At 34.6% G+C, this 21,076-nt stretch overlaps 2 protein-coding genes across 2 annotated transcripts; one reads left to right on the top strand and one right to left on the bottom strand.

Annotated features, from left to right (window-relative positions):
- Positions 1-8,893: 8,893 nt before the first annotated feature.
- On the top strand, positions 8,894-13,047 carry LOC109180497 (receptor-like cytosolic serine/threonine-protein kinase RBK1). The gene is made up of 8 exons (XM_019330119.1): positions 8,894-9,130; positions 9,206-9,703; positions 11,168-11,425; positions 11,588-11,742; positions 11,867-11,946; positions 12,026-12,161; positions 12,267-12,416; positions 12,653-13,047. The coding sequence occupies exons 1-8, from the start codon at positions 9,115-9,117 to the stop codon at positions 12,797-12,799; spliced, it is 1,440 nt and encodes a 479-aa protein (XP_019185664.1). The 5' UTR covers positions 8,894-9,114; the 3' UTR covers positions 12,800-13,047.
- A 2,562-nt stretch (positions 13,048-15,609) lies between these two features.
- LOC109180496 (AP2-like ethylene-responsive transcription factor AIL6) lies at positions 15,610-20,285 on the bottom strand. Its single transcript, XM_019330118.1, has 9 exons — positions 19,783-20,285; positions 18,793-19,384; positions 18,587-18,669; positions 17,215-17,223; positions 17,014-17,102; positions 16,850-16,923; positions 16,709-16,759; positions 16,526-16,602; positions 15,610-16,454 (listed from the first exon to the last, which is right to left on the bottom strand). The coding sequence occupies exons 1-9, from the start codon at positions 19,925-19,927 to the stop codon at positions 16,009-16,011; spliced, it is 1,566 nt and encodes a 521-aa protein (XP_019185663.1). The 5' UTR covers positions 19,928-20,285; the 3' UTR covers positions 15,610-16,008.
- Between the last annotated feature and the right edge of the window lie 791 nt (positions 20,286-21,076).

Below are 21,076 nucleotides of genomic sequence, written 5' to 3'. Positions count from 1 at the left end.
ATTAGCTTACTAACATTTGATTATCATAGATTTATGAGTAAGGATGATAAAATAAGATACTCTGCAACATGTTGTGACCATTTTGGTTATAACTATATCGTACAAAGTCCAATTGAAGTGATTAAAGTGTCAATAAAAATTCAAAGAAGTCCCCTACAACTTTTATGTTGGTAGCTTTCAAAGATTTGAAACAAATCAATGCCAGAAAATTGAGAAGAATCTGACATGCTCCAAGGATACCATCATGTGATGATTTATTGATAATGTGTTACTGTGTTAGTCATATCTCCTTCATAAGGTTATCCAAGTGCTCGTGAAAAATTAATACTCCCTCTGTTTCATTTACCTGTATTGTTTACTATTCATTGGTCAAACTAATTATTTTGTTTTGCTTATTTTATTTAGCAATTTTAATTATTTTTAAATTTGTTTTTGTTTGTTTAATAATATTTTTAATGTAGTTACTAAATATAAATAAATAAATATAAATCTAATTATATATACATATACATATATATATATATATATATATATATATACACACACACTAATATTAAACTTAATATTATGAAAATTTGAATTAAAAATAACTTCAATCAAGTATCATTAGTTAAACTAGACACATAAAATGGGACGGGGGAATACAATATACTACAACTTTTATGTTTAGAGTTTTTCAAGATTTGTAGCAAAATAAGGCAAAATGAGGATAAAACTTGACATGTCCAATGACACAGCTGTGTCGCGTGGACGGTGTCGTAGGATGCGAACAATGACATAGCCTGTGACACATCTATGTTGCAAGTCATGTCAACTTTCAGGAATGTGTATTTATGTTGATTTTTAGATCTTTTTGGATCGGAGGACTTTTCGACCCTAAACTTCAATAAACGTTTCAAGATATTTTTAGGATTTCAACCACTTTTGAGAATGCATCTTTACATCTCATGAAGGCTTAAAACCAAGATTTTTTTTCGTAGATTAAAGGGACTTTTCTATGTTATTCAATTCTTTTATCATTTATTTGATTTCTTGTGTAGTAGCATCTATGTTTAGAGGCTAAATTCAGTACTACTTGAATTGATGATGAACCGTACCCTAGGATGATACATTGTTCTTGATTGTTTTATTGCCTTTAAATAATTGTTTATCCTTTGATCCAATCATGTTCTGAATCGTTCTTGAATTAATAATTGCCTCCTTATTAAATTCATGTTTGGTGCATATATTTTGCGATAGAGGTATCATTTGTATGCATAGATCCAACATGATTAGAATGAGTGGACTGCAACCTTAGTTTAGAGATAGGATAACATCAATCCTCTGCTTTCGAGTCAAATCTTTAATGTAATTTTTTTAGGGTGTTAATTTAGAAGAGATTTTGATTAATCAATCTAGAGATTAGTTGTTAATACTATTGAAAAAAGATATTAGCATAAATTAGGAGGTCTGACAGTCTTAGACATATACAATTGTTTTGGAAAATTATTTATTGGTAAATGAGGCTCTAGGAGAATTCATAGATTCAAGTACTATTTGTTTATTGGTTGCATTCCTCAATTTTGATTAGTTTTCTCTACTTGTCTTGGGTATTGATATGATTTTCTTTTATTTTCATTTCTAATTGATTCATAATCACATATTTAGGCTAGATAATAAAATTACAGTTAATACCAGTACTAATAGTACATCTGGGATATGACACTTTTTACTCAACCTCTACTAAAAAATGATAGGTGCAATTGTCTAGTCAAATTTGTATTGTGTGCAATCTAGTATGGATTTTTGTGCATTTTTAATTTAAATGTGTGCATCTGGTGGCTAAGATATGTGGTATGTGTCTAGTGCATTGTAGTGTTATGTGCATTTCAGGATTGTGTATGTGATTCTATTTCAGTTTAATTTGCTCATTTAATCCAAATATGTTAGTTGTGGCGTGCATTGAATCGGACATTGTGTGCACTGTTGATTTGTTAGTGTGCATGTCGTCATTTATGTCAAGTCGTTATGTTGTTCTTGTCTTTGGGTTTCATATGTGCAAACATTTGTTATTGTGTGTGTACTTACTTATTGTGCGGGATTCTAAAAGGGTGCACTCATGTTAGTTTTATTTACGTTCAAATTGTGAATTGAACTTGTTTAATAATGCAAACAAATTCATATATATATTACACACATCTGTTAGACATGACTCACATTTGCCTTTGTTATATATGTAGAGAAATAGACTTAATTGTGTGCTTACATAGAAATAAATAAATTAAATAAGAGAAAAAAGAGGATATACACGGATGAACTTATTTTGTTAGGTAGAAAAATAAGTTTATTTTATTGTTTGACTTACTTTTAAAAAAATAATAATAAAGTTCCTGACTCGTCTTGGTTCCCTTTGAACCTTATTAAACATGAGAGCACTAAATGATATGACACTCAAGTGATAATCCTAACTTCACCAAAAAAAAAACTATCTGACTCGATCATGAGTGGAGCTTAAATACCATTTCACAATGTCTTGTGAAACTGATCCATCCGGAATGGTATGAGCAAGTTTATAGAAATTTCCATTTTTGATGACCATTTGATTTTATTTGGAGCTGAATGTTTGCATTGGCCAGAGTATCAACTCTAGAATAACAATGGCTAGCTAGTTTTTCAAAACCCGGCCAGCTGATAAATCTGGGCAGTGCTATCCAGAAGCACACCTAACCCTATATGTTTGATCTTTTTCTGAGACATAGCCATAAATATGAAACATGCTTGTCGATTGCCCCAATTCAAGTTAAACAAACAACTCAGTTGTGTTTGCACATGCCTTCACATGTTCTGCTCTTTTTGTTGGAAAATATATGGTAGGTAGTTTGCTTATTACCATTGTAGGGATACAATACAATATCATGTCGGCTCCACGGTGGTTTCTCTCTTGGACTTGAGAAGACAGAGCAATTGTTGGAACATTTGGCAAAAATAGCATTTTAGGGGTTATTTTGAGGTATTAATTTGTGTAGAGTTAATTTCGATTTGAATTGGATCAAAGTGCATTTGGATTTTCCTAGTTGAGATGATGAATTTAATATATTATATATTCAAAATGAATAATAGGTGAATAATAAATTGATTTCAAACTGGAGTAAATTTTAATTTTGATCCATTGACTATTGCACTTGTGTTAATTGCAACATTTAACTTTCAAAAATGTTAATTTAGTACCTTGGCTATGCAATTCTTATCAATTTTGATCACGCCGGCCAAATGTAACCGAAATTTTTTTAATTTTTTTAATGTATGGACGAATTAGTCATTTCCTTCTACTTCATTTTTCTCCATCCTTCTTCTTGGTTCTTCTTCTCTTGATAAAAATATCACTGGCCAAACTTGTTACTGATAATTACAATCGAGCCCACTACAAGAGATTAAGTAGCGGCGGCGACGGAGGGAAGCTGGGAGAGTGCCGAAAAAAGAAAGGGAGCAGACCGCCAGTGAGCATAGACTCTGCCGCAATCGACTCAGGGAGAATCCACAATTATATTTGAAATAAACTTTTGTTTTTCAAAAAATTAGTCTACAATTATTTTAAGCCGAATTTGATTTCCCGTTAGCAGCCATGTGACAAAAGCAACATTGCATGTCATTTTCAATGTCAAAGCCTCATCAAGGTAATTTGGCTGGTGACATTAAAAATGACATGCAATATTGCTTTTGTCACATGGTTGCTACATGGATATCAAATTCGGCTTAAAATAATTGTAGACTAATTTTTTTAAAAACAAAAGTTTATTTCAAATATAATTGTGGAATCTCCCTGAGTCGACTGCGGCGGAGTCTATGCTCACTGGTGATCCGCTCCCTTTCTTCTTCTGGTAGTCTCCCGGCTTCCCTCCGCCGCTGCCGCTTAATCTCTTGTAGTGGGCACGATTGTAATTATTAGTAACAAGTTTGGCCGGTGACATTTTTATCAGGAGAAGAAGAACCAAGAATGGAGAAGAAGAACCAAGAAGAAAGGTGGAGAAGAAGGAAGAAGAAGGAAATGACTAATTTGTCCTTAAATTAAAAAAAAAATTAAAATGAATTAAAAGATTCCGGTCATATTTGGCCGGCGTGACCAAAATTGATAAGAATTGCATAGTCAAGGTACTAAATTAACATTTTTGAAAGTCAAGTGTTGCAATTAACACAAGTGCAATAGTTAGTGGACAAAAATTGAAATTTACTCTTTCAAACTATACTCATTGGAGAAATGAGGATGACCAAGTAGATAGAGTATGATTCTTAGTGTGTACAAGAAAGTTATTATAAATTTAATTATTGTCAACACTCTTTCAATCGAACTGTCGCTCTCCTGTTTGGTTTACGAACTATTATATAGAAGCGAGGATTTATCCAGTATATATCATTGGATGGTAACTACGAATTTCCTTTTTAAAAAAAAAACACACGCACAAATTAAGTTGATGTTATATGCATGTACTATACCATCAAGAACAATATATATAATAATAATGTCAAACAAAATCTTTAGATGAAATTTTTAGCAGCTCTTTTGACTTTCAAGTAGTGCCAAGGAGAATTCCGTTAAACGAACTTCAGTGGATGATGATGACTGATGAGCCTATGGAATTTCTGTTTTAATATAACTATAATAAAAAATACTAGGTTTAGTTCACCCACTATACAAAAAATCCTCTCCGTTTCAACAGCTTTTAGTTTTGGTCTTCGTTTCTATCTGCCCTGCACAGTCACACACATAACTAATTCATTAATTTGTGATTGTTAAAAAACATAACATTTGAGTTTTCAGCTATTACCAATGTTTTTGTTTTTGTTTTTGTTTTCTTCTTTTTTTTTTTTTTTTTTTTTTTGTTTTTGTTTAAGTTAAAATCGTGTAATTAAATGAGGTATTCGTAAAATTGCATTGCACGCATGTCACCTGGTAAATTAAGAGCTTGTGGTTTAATTAATTTCAATATAATCATTCTTTTATAAGTGAAAATGACAAGAGAAGAAGTAATCCTTCAAAATAATCCGTAGTAGATATTGTTAGGAAATTGGTTAAGTTGCCACAGGTTTAACATAATGATCCAGTAGGCAATATTCGAAAGAAGAGACCAAAGTTCGAACCTCGACAACAACAACAGTGTGGGGATTATGTCCAAAGTAGAGACCGACATTTGGCATGTCTGCTGAGCCACTGAGTCACCGTGATTTACATTATCTCAAATGTTCTATCGAATCAGAGTGTAGGGACTCTTGGGGTCGGGGATTCAACCGTTGGGAGAAGAAGGGAATTGGTTAAGTTTGGGAAGTGGGATGCTTCAGTCAAAGAATTAATAGCTAACTTCAAGTGAAGAACCTAACGTTTGCATGCGGCCAATATTATTTGCCGTCTTTATCTTAAATGCATATGTTTAAGTTGTTTTTTCAATAATTTATTGTCAAAAGACTCAAATTGTGGATTAATAAAGAGAAGGAAAAAGTTTAAAATATTCACTCATGACTCAATTATACTCAAAAATGTAAGTGGTTTATCCATTTTTTTTTTTTAAATACAATTTATCTCTCAAACAAGTTAAATTCTTGCAATCAGACCAATTTGATCGGTATTATGGGTAGAATAGCTAACGTGATATTTAAGATGTTTGAAATTATTTTTTTCTAAAATTAAATTAGGCTAAATTGAACATATTTTTCCCAAATATATATATATATATATATATATATATATATATATATATATTAAAAAAGAAAAAGAAAAAAGGTATTTTTTTTGTCAAGCCATGAGGTATCCTGAGCAGACTCTAACTGGCTAACTGCATGAGGCACCTTTAAACTCGTACCATACTCAGACTAATCCACATTCGTACCTGACCGACCCAATATAATTAAGAGGCAAAGTATTCAATCATTATGCTGTGCATCCGTATGCACCATGCATGGTGCATACGGATACCAAAACGACGTCGTTTTATTAAAAAACGCGCGTCTCCCCTTTAAAAAGAATTCAGGTTCGATTCCCAGCAACAACATATGAACTAAAATTCCAACGTCGTTTTTGTATGCACGACGTCATTTTTGCATCCGTATGCCAAATTGATTTTTAAGAGAAAAGGTATTTCAAAGGATCGGACCAATTGCTTTTTTTGTTTTTGTTTTTGTTTTTTGTTTTTTTTTTTGTTTTTTGTTTTTTTGTTTTTTGTTTTGTTTTGTTTTGTTTTGTTTTTTTGTTTTTTTTTTTTTTTTTTGTAATTGAATGAAACAAATGCATTTTCAATTATAATTTAGTGGCGGGCTATTTTGAATATATTTCCTAGATGAAAAATGCTAACTCCGTATTATTTTTATAATTTATTATGTAACATGTATTAAACAATGGAAAAAAAATGAGAATAAATGAGTTGTTTCTTAAAACTAATAACCAATCAACATATGCATCATTATTACAATTCAAATTTATTAAGTAGTTGCCTCGGGCGGTTGAGTGAGTGCAACATGATTCTAATAACTAGAAAGTCATAAATAATGTTTATAAATTGTTCTCGTCACAAAAAGAGTAGAATAAGAATATATACATGTAGTATAAGTCAAGACAAATATATTACAAATTTATTAAGTAGTTGCCTCGGACGGTTGAGTGAGTGCAACATGATTCTCATAACTAGAAAGTCATAAATAATGCTTATAAATTTTTCTCGTCACAAACAAAAAAAGAGTAGAATAAGAATATATACATATAGTATAAGTTAAGATCAGACAAATATATTATATGTGATTATGTCATATGTATTGTCAAAAGATTGAATTATATAATGAAATGACAAATGAAAATCATGTTATTCTTTTCATTAAACACATTACGTAGGAGACTATATATAAAAACAGGAGCTAGCGAGGTGAGTTTGTTGACTTGTTGTCGTTGATGTGATGTCTCACATCGTGTAATATTCCCTTAAATTGTGGATTAGAGGCTAACCTAATTTGGTCAAACAGAAAAATACAATTGATAGGAATCATAGGATGGAGAAGATAATAAATCTTATTAATTAATTGCAGGTGGGCATATATAGTAAATTAAATTGTTGACGCGCATGCATGCATGCATGCTTAGATTATTGGCAGAAACATTCATAAAGCCAATGCTAATCGTCTCATAAACCAATTAGTTCGATCAATAATACTTTATTTTTGCCAAACATCTTGTACTCAAACGACACCTATGTGACTCTGCTTAAAAAAAGGTCACAATATCAAACCCCGGTGACCAGGTGACCAGATATATATTACCTTGTAATAGAGTCAATAGTATTCAAAATAATATTATATATTTTTAATTTAACACAACATATAGTATGAAGTATGAAAAAAACGAGTTTTTTGCACTTTTGATCTCACGACTATAGTGTCACTACTAACAACTTTGATCCACCACTTTTAAAACTTGTAGAATTGGTCTACGAGTCTGGCTTTCTTAGAGCAACTCCAACTTGTCTTCAAAACGGCAAAAATCATCGCCATTCCACCATCGCAGCAAATTTCACTTCTCCAAGGTGTGCCATCAACGCGGCAAATCGCCAAATTATTTGGCGTTGATAAACAGTGCCGCGCCATGTATGGCGTGGCACTGTTCATCCACGACAAATGTGAGAGGGAAAGAAATGGACCATTTTGTCCTTTTTTTTTTTTTAATTCTAAATTTATCCTTTATATGTTTTATATCGAATTTTATTATTTTGTTAAATACTTAATATTTAAAGTTCATATTATTAAATATAAATTATACCATTTTAAAGATCTCAATGAGACGATCGAAACAAGACTAATATTAAATATATATTAATTAAAATTTCAAATAATCAAACATAACTAGAACATAATAAAAATTATATAAAATTTTATTATTTTGTTAAATACCTACGTAGTATATTTAAAGTTTTTATTATTAAATATAAATTATATTATTTTAAAGATCTTATTGAAACGAAACAAGATTAATATTGAATATATATTAATTAAAAATTAAATACATCAAAGAACATAATAAAATTTAAAATACATACGGCATAATTAAATGTACTAAATGTTTTATACTATATTATTATTGCGAAATAAATTAAAATTTCAAAAATGTTGTTAGATTCAATTTTTTTTAAAAAATTAATGTTAATAAAAATTATTATTTACATCACAAGTTATATTTTATATTAAACTAATTAAGTTCGAACTAAATTATATTAAACTAATTAAATTCAAACTAATAATTGAGAAATCAAATTATTTTAGTGTAAAAATTTGGTGTTTTGGTGTAAATAGGTTGGAGATAAATAAATTTTGATGTGAAAATATGCTGAGAATATTTCTTCTGATGTGACATTTGGTGGAGAAATTTAGTGTTTTGGTGTGAACTGGGTCGGAGATGCTCTTAGCAAATTTGATCCTTCCAGTGCATTTTCGGTTCAATTTTTGCCTAAAATTTTTACTCCCTATTTTAAGATAGGTAATATTATTATTTTTGTAATCGATTAACATATTAACTACTTGTTTTTGAGCTTCAACTACTAACTTTTCAACTTTCAACTAAGCGTGTCAAAACATTATTCTCTCCGTGCATTCTTGGAATAGTAACAAAAAAATAAAATAAAATATGGCAATGCCATGAAAGTGGTAAGCATGGAGAAGGGTACAAAATTAACAAAAAAGGCAGGACCAAATCCAGAAACCAGAAATAAGAAACGTTAGTTGGGTTGGTTATTATTCCTGTTGTGCGTTAGTTGCGCCAAAATTCACAATTAAAGGATGGGATTTGATGAAAGCCTATCCCTCTGATTCTGAGCCGTTGATCACACATATTCTCACATTATGGTGATGTACAGGCGCATATAAATTCCAATCCATCTTCCAATTCAAATCCGATTTTCTCTCCCTCTCTCTCTTTCTCTCTTCAAACGATAACGACGCTAAAGCTACCTCCTTTCTCTTGCACCTCCCCATCCCTTCTCTGCTTCTCTGTTTTGCTTCAAAAACAGGGAAGGGAGATTTTCCAGGTGCTCCAAATGTGAAATTTCCTGGAAAATTTTTCACGTATTGCTTTTTGCTCGCTCTTGGATTGTGTTTTCTTTAATCACAATGGCCATGGATACCGGTAAGCTTTTCCTTTTTAGTTTTTCCCCCCTCGTATTTACACATTTATAATTTTCGCCTTTGAATTCCTATGCAGATGAAGTGGTTGTCGAAAATCCGCCAAGTGTTGGGCAAGAAGGTAATGAAAAGAAGGAGGAGGAGGAGGAAGACGAGGAGGATTTAATTTTTGGAGACAATCAAGGGAAGAAAGACGGATACAGCGAATTCAATGAGCCATCGCCGAGGGGAGTTCTGGAGATCACGAGCACATGTGATACCGGCAATGGCATCGGCGGTGGTTTAGGAGACGAAAAGCATTTGTCGGTCTTCTCTCAGGTCGACAACCTGAGGGAGCAGCTGTTCGACCCGAATTCGGTCCAATGGAAGAGTTTGTTTAGTTCGATTAAGAGGAAATCTGCCAGGAGCATCTCAATCATCCCCTTGTTTGGAGGGGTTGAGATGATCGCAAGGAAGAGTAGGAAGAAGCTGTTGCCATCCAAGTCTGAGGATTGTGGTGATTTTTTGGTTCCCAAGCCTTCTTGGAGGAATTTTAGCTTCCAAGAGCTTTCAGAAGCCACTGATAATTTTAGTCCTGGTAAGATCTACCACTCACATTCTACATCATTATATATATTTTAAAATCAAAATAGAAATCATTGTGATTCATAGTAATATTTTTTTAATATGTTTGAGCAGGTTGGGGATTGATAGTAATCATCCTGCTTTCTCTTTTTTCTTTTTCCTCTCAATTTGTATCATATTCATTAGATAAAATTCCCTGTTTTAATGTGACTTTGAGATGGATAACCACAGGATTAGAGATCCTAATGACTTAATATTATACATGAAGTGGGTGGTTGACAATTACCTGATACAATTTTTGTATAATAAGGTTTATATAACAAGACTCATCTTTGTATGTGCAACAATTCATGTATGTTAAATGTTAATCTCCAGTTTTCTTTTCTTCTTTCCAGTTTTTTTACACTTTTGCTTATCAAACAGAAACCAAGGTAGGGGACATTGTCTGAGTAGTTTGTGCCTTTCTCGGTGAATGCCAGAATAAATTCATTGATTTTTCATTTGGTGGAAAGATCAACTACTCCTAACAAACAGTTAAAAGTGCCTGCACTTTATTGCTACTATGTAGTACTTTCTTTAGTACAGCAGAACATTGACCCATAAAACTTTCTTGGCCATAGAGATTATTAAGCTGCTGTGGGACCATACTCTTTGGACCCTTTGATCATGTGTAAAGATGAGGAAGTAACCGTATGGTCCTGAATAGAGTAGTCCACGAGGAAGCTTTGTAGTAACTGAGCCATTGAAGATGGGAGTTGGTTAACTGGGGACCAACCCTAAACTAGTTTATGTGTCTGGTATGTTTTTGGAACATGAAACGATCATGCATAATGTTAGTCCTGATAAATAGTCTGTCACTGCTGTCATGATTTAGTCTCATGTCTGTGTATTATTGAAGGCTTTTTTTTTTCTTTCTTTGGAAGTATTATTAGAAGGTTTTCAGGTCCTGTTTGCTGGTACATGCCCTTTAATAGCTGGATGTTTAAGAGAAAATTGAATACCTTGTGTCCCTGTCCACTTGAAAAAGAAAGACTTAAATTGGGTTCAGAACTATAGGTTTCCACTCACCTGATAGTGTAACCAACTTAAATTTTTCATAATGTTTATGGGCCTTAATATTGTACCTTTGTCCCCTTCGATAATTGAGTTGGAACATCAAAGCATGGTTGTTCCACAGTACGACTTATTCACTGCCACTTTTTGTCCATTGATTTACAATGAACTTCAAGTATCAATCACCTGTCGTTTTCATTTACTTGGAAAAGTCCACAAACAAGGGTTGCAAAAGTGGTGTTGTTAAATGAATGAGTTGGCATTCCCGCAATTTCACATCAATCTTGTTGATTTCTTACTCTGAATTGAATACTACATTCAACCATATACAGGGCTAAAGTGGAAAAAGGTTAACATCACATTAGCTTGTAGAAATTTTCTAGTTAGAATTAGAATATAATTTACATGCAATGATTTATTGCAGATAACTTGATTGGGAAAGGTGGACATGCAGAAGTGTACAAGGGATGCATTGCTGATGGACAAACTGTTGCAGTGAAGAGGATAACAAAAGATGAAAAAAACGATGAGGACAGAGTTGGAGACTTCTTGTCTGAGCTGGGGATCATTGCTCATATCAATCACCCAAATGCATCAAGGTTAATTGGTTTCAGTGCTGAAAGTGGTTTGCACCTTGTTCTACAGTATCTCCCTAATGGCAGCCTCGCTACTGCTTTACACGGTGTTGATCTTCATCATTTTCAAATTAACTGCATCCTTTTTTATGTGTTTTAGTTAAGACAAAAATGCTCAAATTTTTTAGACCGATATTTGATCTAGGAGCAAAAATGGTGTAATTATATATTGTTTTACTCTTAGACTGAATTGAGTCTTCCATGTTCAGGTTCACAAGAGAGGTTGGAATGGAAAGCAAGGTTAAAAGTGGCTATTGGGGTAGCAGAAGGGTTGCAGTACCTTCATTCTGATTGCCAGAGGCGCATAATCCACAGAGACATCACTGCTTCAAACATTTTGCTTACAGATGATTTTGAGCCTCAGGTTTTGATTGCACCCTTTCGACGAAGAAACTAAATCATAAATTAGAATTTACTTTCCCTTTTTTTATGAGCTTTTCTCTCACTCAGAACACAGCAAAGCTCATTTGTGTTTAGCTATTGTGCAGATATCAGATTTTGGGCTGGCAAAATGGCTTCCAGAAAAATGGGTTAACCATGTAGTTTCCCCAATAGAAGGCACTTTCGGGTAAGGAAAGAGTATCTGAAGCATGGCATTCTTCAAGTGTAATTCATTTGCTGTACACTGAAATACCAGTTGTTACCAGATATATGGCCCCAGAATACTTTATGCATGGAATTATGAATGAGAAGACCGATGTGTTTGCCTTTGGGGTTTTGCTGCTGGAGCTTATAACTGGTCGCCGCGCAGTTGATTCATCAATGCAAAGCCTTGTGATGTGGGTATGTTGCTCATTAAGTTCAAGGCCTGTAGCTTGTGTCTTTGTGTGTGTGTGTGTGTGTGTGTGTGCAGCATATCTTAGAAAAGTGACCAATGAAACTATACAGGCAAAACCACTTCTGGAGAAAGATGACATTAAAGCAATAGCAGATCCCCGTCTGGGAGATGAATATGATGTGGATGAAATGAAACGCGTCATGACTGCAGCTGCAACCTGCATTAATCACATACCCAGCAAGCGCCCCAACATGATTAAGGTAGGATTGATTACTACCTCCAAAAACAAGATGACAAGAGATCCACGCTGGTAACTATAAGGTCACGAGTTCAAATCCTCGTCCTTTTGGTTTGAGCTGATCAACTATGGGTAACCTAGGCTGGTTTATTCTCTTGTGATCCTTTGCCGGCTAGGGTCATACTCTCGGATAGTGATTACGGAAAAGATGAGAGTTCAGACTTCGGAGATATGATAGTGAATTGGTTAAATGTGCAGGTTACTCGAAGGCTGAAAGGGGAGAAAGAAGTGGTGCCAAGGGTTGCGAGTGCAGTGTTCCCGGAATCTCAATGCATGGATGACTACAACACCACCACAACTTATCTCCAAGATCTCAATCGCCATAAGCAGCTTGTTATGGAATGATTTTTTAAACGCCGTTGCTCCCAGTTTGTTTTTGGCTCCTTCTTCTGCCTGTGTTGTACATATGATATGATGCTTCAATATGTGAGAGTATTGTTGCAGCTTAGCTAAGCTAAGCACAAAAAAGCTTTGGGTTTTTGTCTCTATATGTAATATGTACTGCATTTCAATTTTATGCTTTGTTACTTTCAATATTTTTATTTTAAAAAATCAAGAAAAAATATTACAAATAAAATGTTTTGTCATTCCTTTTATTTTTTTCCTCAATAGAAGATATTAACCCCGAGTCGTTTTTATTGAGCATATAATTATTAATGTACAATCTAACTATAAAATGAAACACATGTTTCAATTTGATAATCACCGTAATAGCAATGAGACATGTCAGTATGAAAAAACATAATATTGAAGTTGTATAGTGTATCAGTCACTTCCCAGTTTCCATTACATATGGGATATGGCGACGGAGATGCTAATTCAATTAGGGATTCTGGTATTCACGCTGGGAATATTCTACGCCATTTACAATCTTCCGAAACGAGCTTTTACCCGAATCCGATTCAAAGACCGATCCGACAACCAAGCTCACCAGCACTTCATTCAGGGGGCGCAATTACTATCACGAGCCCGATCCAGCCGGAGCAAGTCCACCTCCTTCAAGTTCGCCAAGGCCGCCGGCGGCGAGGCCGACAAGGCGCTGGCACTCGATCCCAGGGACCCGGCCGCGCTCATTCTCAAGGCACTTGCGTTGGACCTTATGGGCCACAAGACCGCCGCGCTGAAATCGCTGGATTCCGCACTGTCTCCGCCGGCCGTGAAGGAGCTGTCGGATAGGGAAAGAGGGGACGCTTTGTTCAAGCGGGCGGAGTTGCAGGTGGCGCTTAATCGGAGGAGGAGAGTGGCCTCCGCGGTGGCGGACCTGGAGCAGGCCGTGAAGCTGAGCCCGGATAATGCCAACGCCTATTGCTTATTGGGCCGCTGTTACGAGATAGAGGGCCTGAAGGAAGAGGCTCGGAGCTCCTTTCAACACGCACTGAAGATCGAACCCGACATGGCTACGGCCCGTCAAGGGATGGCTCGTTTAGGCCCATAATGTATTATTTAGCACAGATTTTGAAATATTCTAGCCCGTTGGCTGCTCTCTCTCATAATGGACGCAAATTATGCTGTGCATGGTGCACACGGTTGCAAGAACGACATCGTTTTAATTAAAAACGTGCATCCCACTTTAAAAAAAAAAAATTCATGTTTGATTCTCGGCAATAGTTTTTTTTGTGCATAATTTGAATTATATATCCACAAATTCATAACTATATATCCACAGTGAATGAATAACACAAAATTCAGAATGAATGAACTAAATATTCATAAATTCATAATTATATATCCACAAATTCATAACTATATATTCACAATAATGCTTTTAAGGGGAATCGAAACTGTTTTTTTTTTTTTTAAATGGAACGCGCGTTTTTAGTCAAAACGACGTCGTTTTGCAATCGTGTGCACCATGCATGGTGCACTCGGTTGCATAGCATAACTATTGCATAATGAAACCTTTTAATGTGCCACTATTTTTTCTTTTTTTTAACTATAATTGTTCCTTTCAAAATTTCATTAAAAAAAAAAATGTGTGCTCCTATTTATTTTTTGGAATGGTACTGACTCTATTACAATGTAGTATATGTTCATAACTACTTCTATTTTCTTACAACCTTCCATATAGGAGTCCAACCCGAGTGTCATCTGAACACACGATGCTTGGCATTAGTGCTCCTATTTATTACTGAATTACTTAATCTAAGCAAGAATCTTTCTTATACTTCCTACTTAAAACGTTTTACCCCTCTTTACATATTGTTAAACTCATTGTTTATTCAGTTACTTGACATAAGCAAGTGCTTAATCCTTGCACCTTGGGATACAAAACCCTATAATTGTACTCTCACTAATCTTGTTACTACCTAATTAATTATCTTTGTACTGAGATAAAAATCACTTTTAAATTATACTTAATATACATAAGATATCAAATCACTCTACCTAACCCAAACTAGTCATTAGCTTAAGAGATTAGCGTAGACCTTAGAAATTAGAATCCAATTAAAAAATTAAATATGCTTAAACAGTTAAACCTATTTGAAATACATTTTATATAAAAGAAAAGAGGACAACTGGACAAGTAAAGAAAGAAAACTAGCAAGTAAATAACACATTGCAAGGTATTAAAAAAAAAATCTTATTTTTTACTCTCTCTCTCTAGTTGTAGCAAATAAGCAGACCTATGGCATGTCGTTTTTCTTCTCCTTTGGCTCTTCATTTCCCCTTCATTTTTCCTCATAAAAAAATGTCATATTAATAGCTTCCAAGAAGCTTAACCTCGTACATAATAATACAACAAACATAATGAAACCTTTTAATGTGCCACTATTTATTTTAAAACTATAATTGTTGCTTTCAAAATTTCACATATTTTTTTTTCTATTTCTATTTATTACCGAATTACTTAATCTAAACAAGAATCTTACTCCTACTTCCTATTTAAATGTTACCGCTCTTTACATATTGTTAAACTCACTGTTTATTCAGTTTCTTGACCTAAGCAACTGCTTAATCCTTGCACCTTGGGATACAAAACCCTACAATCGTAATCTCACTAGTCTTATTACTTAGTTTATTTCATTCACGTACACTCTCTAACCTTTACTTAAAAAGACTTAATTCCAGTTCTTATCTGATAATTCATAAATACTAATATCATTCAATAAACAATAGGGCAAAACACAAAGCAATTGAACAAGAAGATAGGCAAGAGCCAAGAGATGAGAAGTTATATAAACTTTGGAAATTCGATAAAAGGGAGCATAAAACCGATGAGGGGAGAAACTCCAAAAGATGGGAAACGGGGCAACATACAAAAATTTTCCACAGTGAGATCTCCCCTCAAAACTTATCCATATCTACTACACTACATTACAAAGACTCCATCTTCTAAGAGAGCCTTTATACATATATATATATCATATCATATCCTTGAATTCTTATGGCATCATAGTTTTGGATCAGCCTGCCTTGGTTAAGTTCTGCGCTAGTGGCTTACCGGGGTGGGTCAGATATGTCAGCTTGCTTCAAGTAATACAAAAAAATAACAGCTAAAATTAAAGGTGGTCAATATTAATTAGCAGAACAGGTTACCCGAGAATTGGAATTTATTAATAGGATTGAGGCCAAATGAAGAACCCGGCAGATGTTGGCTGCTGCAATGGCGCCATAGCGTTTGCACCGGAAGAATCAGCACCGACGGGGTTGGTGGGATGGAGGGGGTGGAAAAGATGGCTGTGATGGTAGAATGGAGTTGTTGTGTCAAATGGAATGCCACAGGGAATAGCGGAAACCGGCTGGATAGCACCAAAGTTGATGTTACTGCTGCTGTTATTGTTGTTGTTGCCTACTTGCTCGTGCTGGGAAACAGCCATGGAGGTTTTCTGGTCGGATTCGAGGGAAAGCTTTAGGCGCTTCGCTGCCCCGCCAATGGGGAGTGAACTGTTCATTATGGCATCAACGTCGTATCGGTTCATTTCGAAGTTGGTCACTGCGTTTATTCCCCTGAACTTTATTGCCGCTATGTCATATGCTTCTGCTGCTTCCTCCTCGGTAGCTGCCATCACGGTATTAGCAATTGCCACAAAAAAACCGCCATTATCGTCTAAATCGACTAGATAAACTTACCAAATGTTCCAAGGTAGAGATCTTTGTTCCCAGCTACACGACCAATTCTCGCTTGCCAACGTCCTTGTTGATGATGCCTGCAAAAATAACAGCCCTCGGGGGTATAACACAAATTGACTATACAATCCCAATCCAATCCTTAATTAATTTCATGGAAGGAATAGAATGTTCTTCAATTCAAACCTTGTCACACCACGATAAATAGAAGCTCCTCGTGAAAAACCGCTACTTTTCCTGGTACCCACAATAATGAAATATGCATTAATCAGACCAGACATCATATTCTGTCACTCCAAAATAACGAGATTGGTTAAGTAGACAAACCTCCTTAACGAGGCAATGAATTCTTGCTTAGACATATGCTTCATATCCTCCAGCTCTTTGCTATAATTCGTAACCTGATGGATAAGAATTCCAACAGCCTCGAGTGAGTGCTAGATAGGGGAGAAGTTCCAATTAAAAACACAAGGAATTATAGATATCTTTACAGGAAAATTGGTGGTGGCAGTGGGACCCCAGTACTTGAGAGCTGCCAAATCATATGCTCGTGCTGCCTTATCTTCCTTATCGTACCCACCTACATATTTCAGTCCGACATTAAATAATCCTAGAATACTACTACTACATGGATCTTATGAATCACATGTGAAAGAAAATTAGTATTTTCCATGAGTTCAGAAACAACTTACCCAAATACACTTCATTCGAACGAAAGTTTGAATACCAGCAAAAAACCACCATTGCATTTCATGCAAAAAGGGAAACAGTTATTAGTGCATGGTAATTGACACTCAAAATATACAACTTGGCTCTGATACCAAATTGAAGCATATGTTCCATTTCAACTAAAAGTCTAAGTTGATAGTTAATTGCGTTATATGCTCAACACTTATTAACTTTGAAAAAATAATTGGATGTTTGCTTACTCCCATACCTACCCAAAAATAGAAAGGGTGGTCGGGAAATTTTGGTTATATTAACCAAGTTGATATAACCAAAAAGACGGAATAAAAAAAATAAAAGTGACATGTAACAAAAAATGTCATATTTCCTTTTTTGGCAAAAGTGACACCAAAGTTTTTTCCCTAATTATTTTATACCAAGTAAACAGCAAATTAGTTGTCAAAAGCTGAGGTGTGAAGCAACTTTTGAGCTGTAATATTTACAACTTGTGGTATAAATTTTGACCACCAGATCAGAACATCATAAGATGACAATAAATGTAGGCATGTTTCTTCCCCACTTTCATTTCCATTCTTGGAAACACACTAACTAGAGTTCACATTCACTAGCTACATCATAAAATTTGAATTGAAATCGAAATCCACATAAAATTTGAAAAGAATATAGTCAAACTCAACGATTCCGGCCCCCCGAGAAAGGCTGAAAGCAAAAAGGCATAACCTTATTAACCTCAAACTAAAGTGTACTATAATAAGGCATAATCTCGTGTTAAAACAATCACTATTAACATTAAGTTGTGAAGAGGCTAATGAAATTCTGGGACAGATCTGAAACCATTACATTAAATGGTTTCCAGTTTCCAGGATGTTACATTAAAGGATGAGAATGAGAGATGGGAGACAGGAAATTTGCAGAGAAAAACAAAACTGAAAACTCCATACCCCAAAAACATGAGCAGAATGGCGGCCCATCCGATCAAATCAGATGATAGAAATAGAGAGAAAAAGAAAGATGGCAGAAGCACAGTGAATAGAGTAGAGTAGGTTCAGCAAAAGCTAGTTTGATTAAAAGAGTACAAATTGTACACATCCATATATACCATCAATCAGCAGAAAAGGAGGCCTGATTTGAAAGCAAGAAAAAGAAATAATTACTTTTTTTTTTTAATTTCTGAAAACGCATTTTATTATCTGAAATAAATAGAGCCCTCCTTTACCCCACCATTAATGTCCTCCATTGCATGCAACTTTCTTGTCAGGCGTACAGTCACGTAAGGGATATTTTATAAATTCTTGAAATCATTTCAACAAAATCTAAACTCTAAATAAAGGGAATCAAATTAAAATTTTTTTAAAAAAAATGGAGAAAAGGGAGTACCTTGACGCCCTTTTCTTGCTTGGCCCTCTCTTCTACAGCTGTTATCCCATAGATGCGCTTCGTATCTTCCTGTCCACCTATGTCTGTATCAAGAACCCAAAAAAAAAAAAAAAAAAAAAAAAAAAAATTGTTGTAGAATCTATAGATTTTTCAACACCCAAATGGATAAAGAACAGGAAAAGGGAAAACTTTGATTTGAAAAGTACCTAGTTACGCCTCTGTAAATGGAAGTTCTTTGCCCAAATGTATCAGAAATTTTCTTGGAACTCTCTGAATCAACAGAAACAATGGCCTTTTCTGAGTTGTGGGTATTGACAGCAAGGGAAAGAGAGCCGGTTGGGCAGTGAGAGTAGGCCAACTCGTGTCCGGACTCAATGCATTGACTCGTTGTGAACTCACCGCCGGCCATGACCTGGGTTCTGGCCATGGAGGCCGAGTCATCGACCTCCGAGCCCGAGTTGGTGGAGAAGGCCTGGAACCCAGCTACGGCCCGGAAATCCTGGTGGTCATTGAAGTACGCCGCCGCCGCGGCGGAGGAGCCACCCTGATCATAGAGGTGAGTCAGGGACGAGTCTTGAGTCTCCGTCTGGCTGTCGGAGTACCTCACTAAGGTGTCCCCTCCCAGAAAATCCTCCAGCTTCGGCGGCGGCGGCGCCGCCTGGTGGTGGTGGTGGATTTGCGACTCCATCAATCCCTGGAAAATACAAGACTCTCCTCCGTCTGGATTGTTCCCAGAAACTTCGTTCTCATGATTCTCAGCTTCTGAATACATCACTTCAACTTTCTGGTTTGCCCAACCTATACACACAAACATTCAAGTAGCTTGGTGAGAGAGAAATAAACAAACCATAAACAGAAGAAAGCTAAGATTGAGGAATGGATCGGATTAGAAATCCCAACAAATATTTTTTATTTTTATCTTAAACAGATTCATATAATTAGCTAAGCAAAGTTATGGAGGGTGTTTGAAAAAGTTGCAGAAGCAAGCAAAGCAAATGCCACACACGGTTGCATTCATCTTGTCCTTTTCCTACTTTTTCTTGCTCACCAACAAAACGGAAACTTTCTGCGGCTAAGCAACTTTTTGACTGAGATTTAACCATTTTTCAAATAAAACAGAATACCCACATCATCTATACAAACATATACATAGATAGATAGATACACAGAGAGAGAAAGAGAGAGATTTGCAGTACCATTGGCATAGAAGTTATCAGAAAAGTAATAATGCTGAGAATCGGTAGAGGAGGAGCCATCGAAGGAAGCATTAAGCTCGATGGTCGACTGATGATGAAACTGTGGAGACAACGAGAATGACAGCCAGTTGTTTTCGGGAGCCATTTTTTTTTTCCCTTCTTGCGAATCCAAACTCCAATGTAAAGAAAAAGACAAACAAACAATGAAGACGACCCAAAAACCTCTGTGCACTTGTTTATCAACCCAATTACTGTTCAACCAGTAGCAAAAGAGTTATCCCATTTTCAGACCCAACACAAAAGATTGGAGATATCCAAGATTTCTAAAACTTCACCCTTTTTTACTCAGACTTTTTCAAAAAAAATTATCCAGAAGAAGATTGAAAGTGGGTTCCAGAGATGAAAAGAATCTAGCAAAGAAGAGGGTATATGTAAAAGAGAGAGAGAGAGAGAGAGAATGGGAGAGATGCAGGCAGCAGGTGGAGGAATATAATGGGAGAAAAGAGCGGTTTCATCTGCCATTCGGCGTAGAACTAGAGAGGCAGATACATATATACTCCATAATCCGTGACACGTAAAATCCGAATAAAAATGTGTTCAAACACTAGATTGCCTTTTCACATTTAAATGCTATGCATAATATTTTCATAATATATTTTGTGAATTTTCATTTCAATTTATATAATAACAATATATTATGATAATTTATATTATAATCTTGCAATTCAAATATTTTCTATAAAATTAATGATTTGACTTTTCATGCATTATTTTTGTTTTTTTTTTTTAAATTTAGATTTATGTAATAATCATAGTTATTTATAATTTTATTACAACAATTAAATGTTAAACAAATATTTAAAACACGAATATTAATTATGTAAAGTGCCCGCTAATCACGTGCGACCTCCGTGACCTTCACGTGTTTTTTATTGGTACTCCATAATTTATGACACGTAAAATATTAAAATATGACTAAATTTTATTCAACATTGGATTATCATTTTACATTTGAGTGGTACGTAAAATATTTTCATAATATTTTTTGTGAATTCTATTTTCAATATATTACAATAATGTATATTATAGTCTTGCATTTAAAATATTTCTTATAAAATTCATGATTTGACATTTTTGCATATTATTTTTGTTATTTAATTAAGATTTATGTAATTTGTTTATCATTATTTTATTCCTCATGTGTAAAAAAAAAAATGAATTTATGTAATAATCATAATAATTTATAATTTAATTACAACAACTAAGTGTTAAAAGTTAATTAAACTATTATATT

This window comes from Ipomoea nil, unplaced genomic scaffold, assembly GCF_001879475.1.
Source record: "Ipomoea nil cultivar Tokyo-kokei standard unplaced genomic scaffold, Asagao_1.1 scaffold1026, whole genome shotgun sequence".
NCBI lineage: Eukaryota > Viridiplantae > Streptophyta > Magnoliopsida > Solanales > Convolvulaceae > Ipomoea > Ipomoea nil.
Note: the sequence above shows the minus strand (reverse complement) of the source record. Positions and strands in the feature narration are given on the sequence as shown.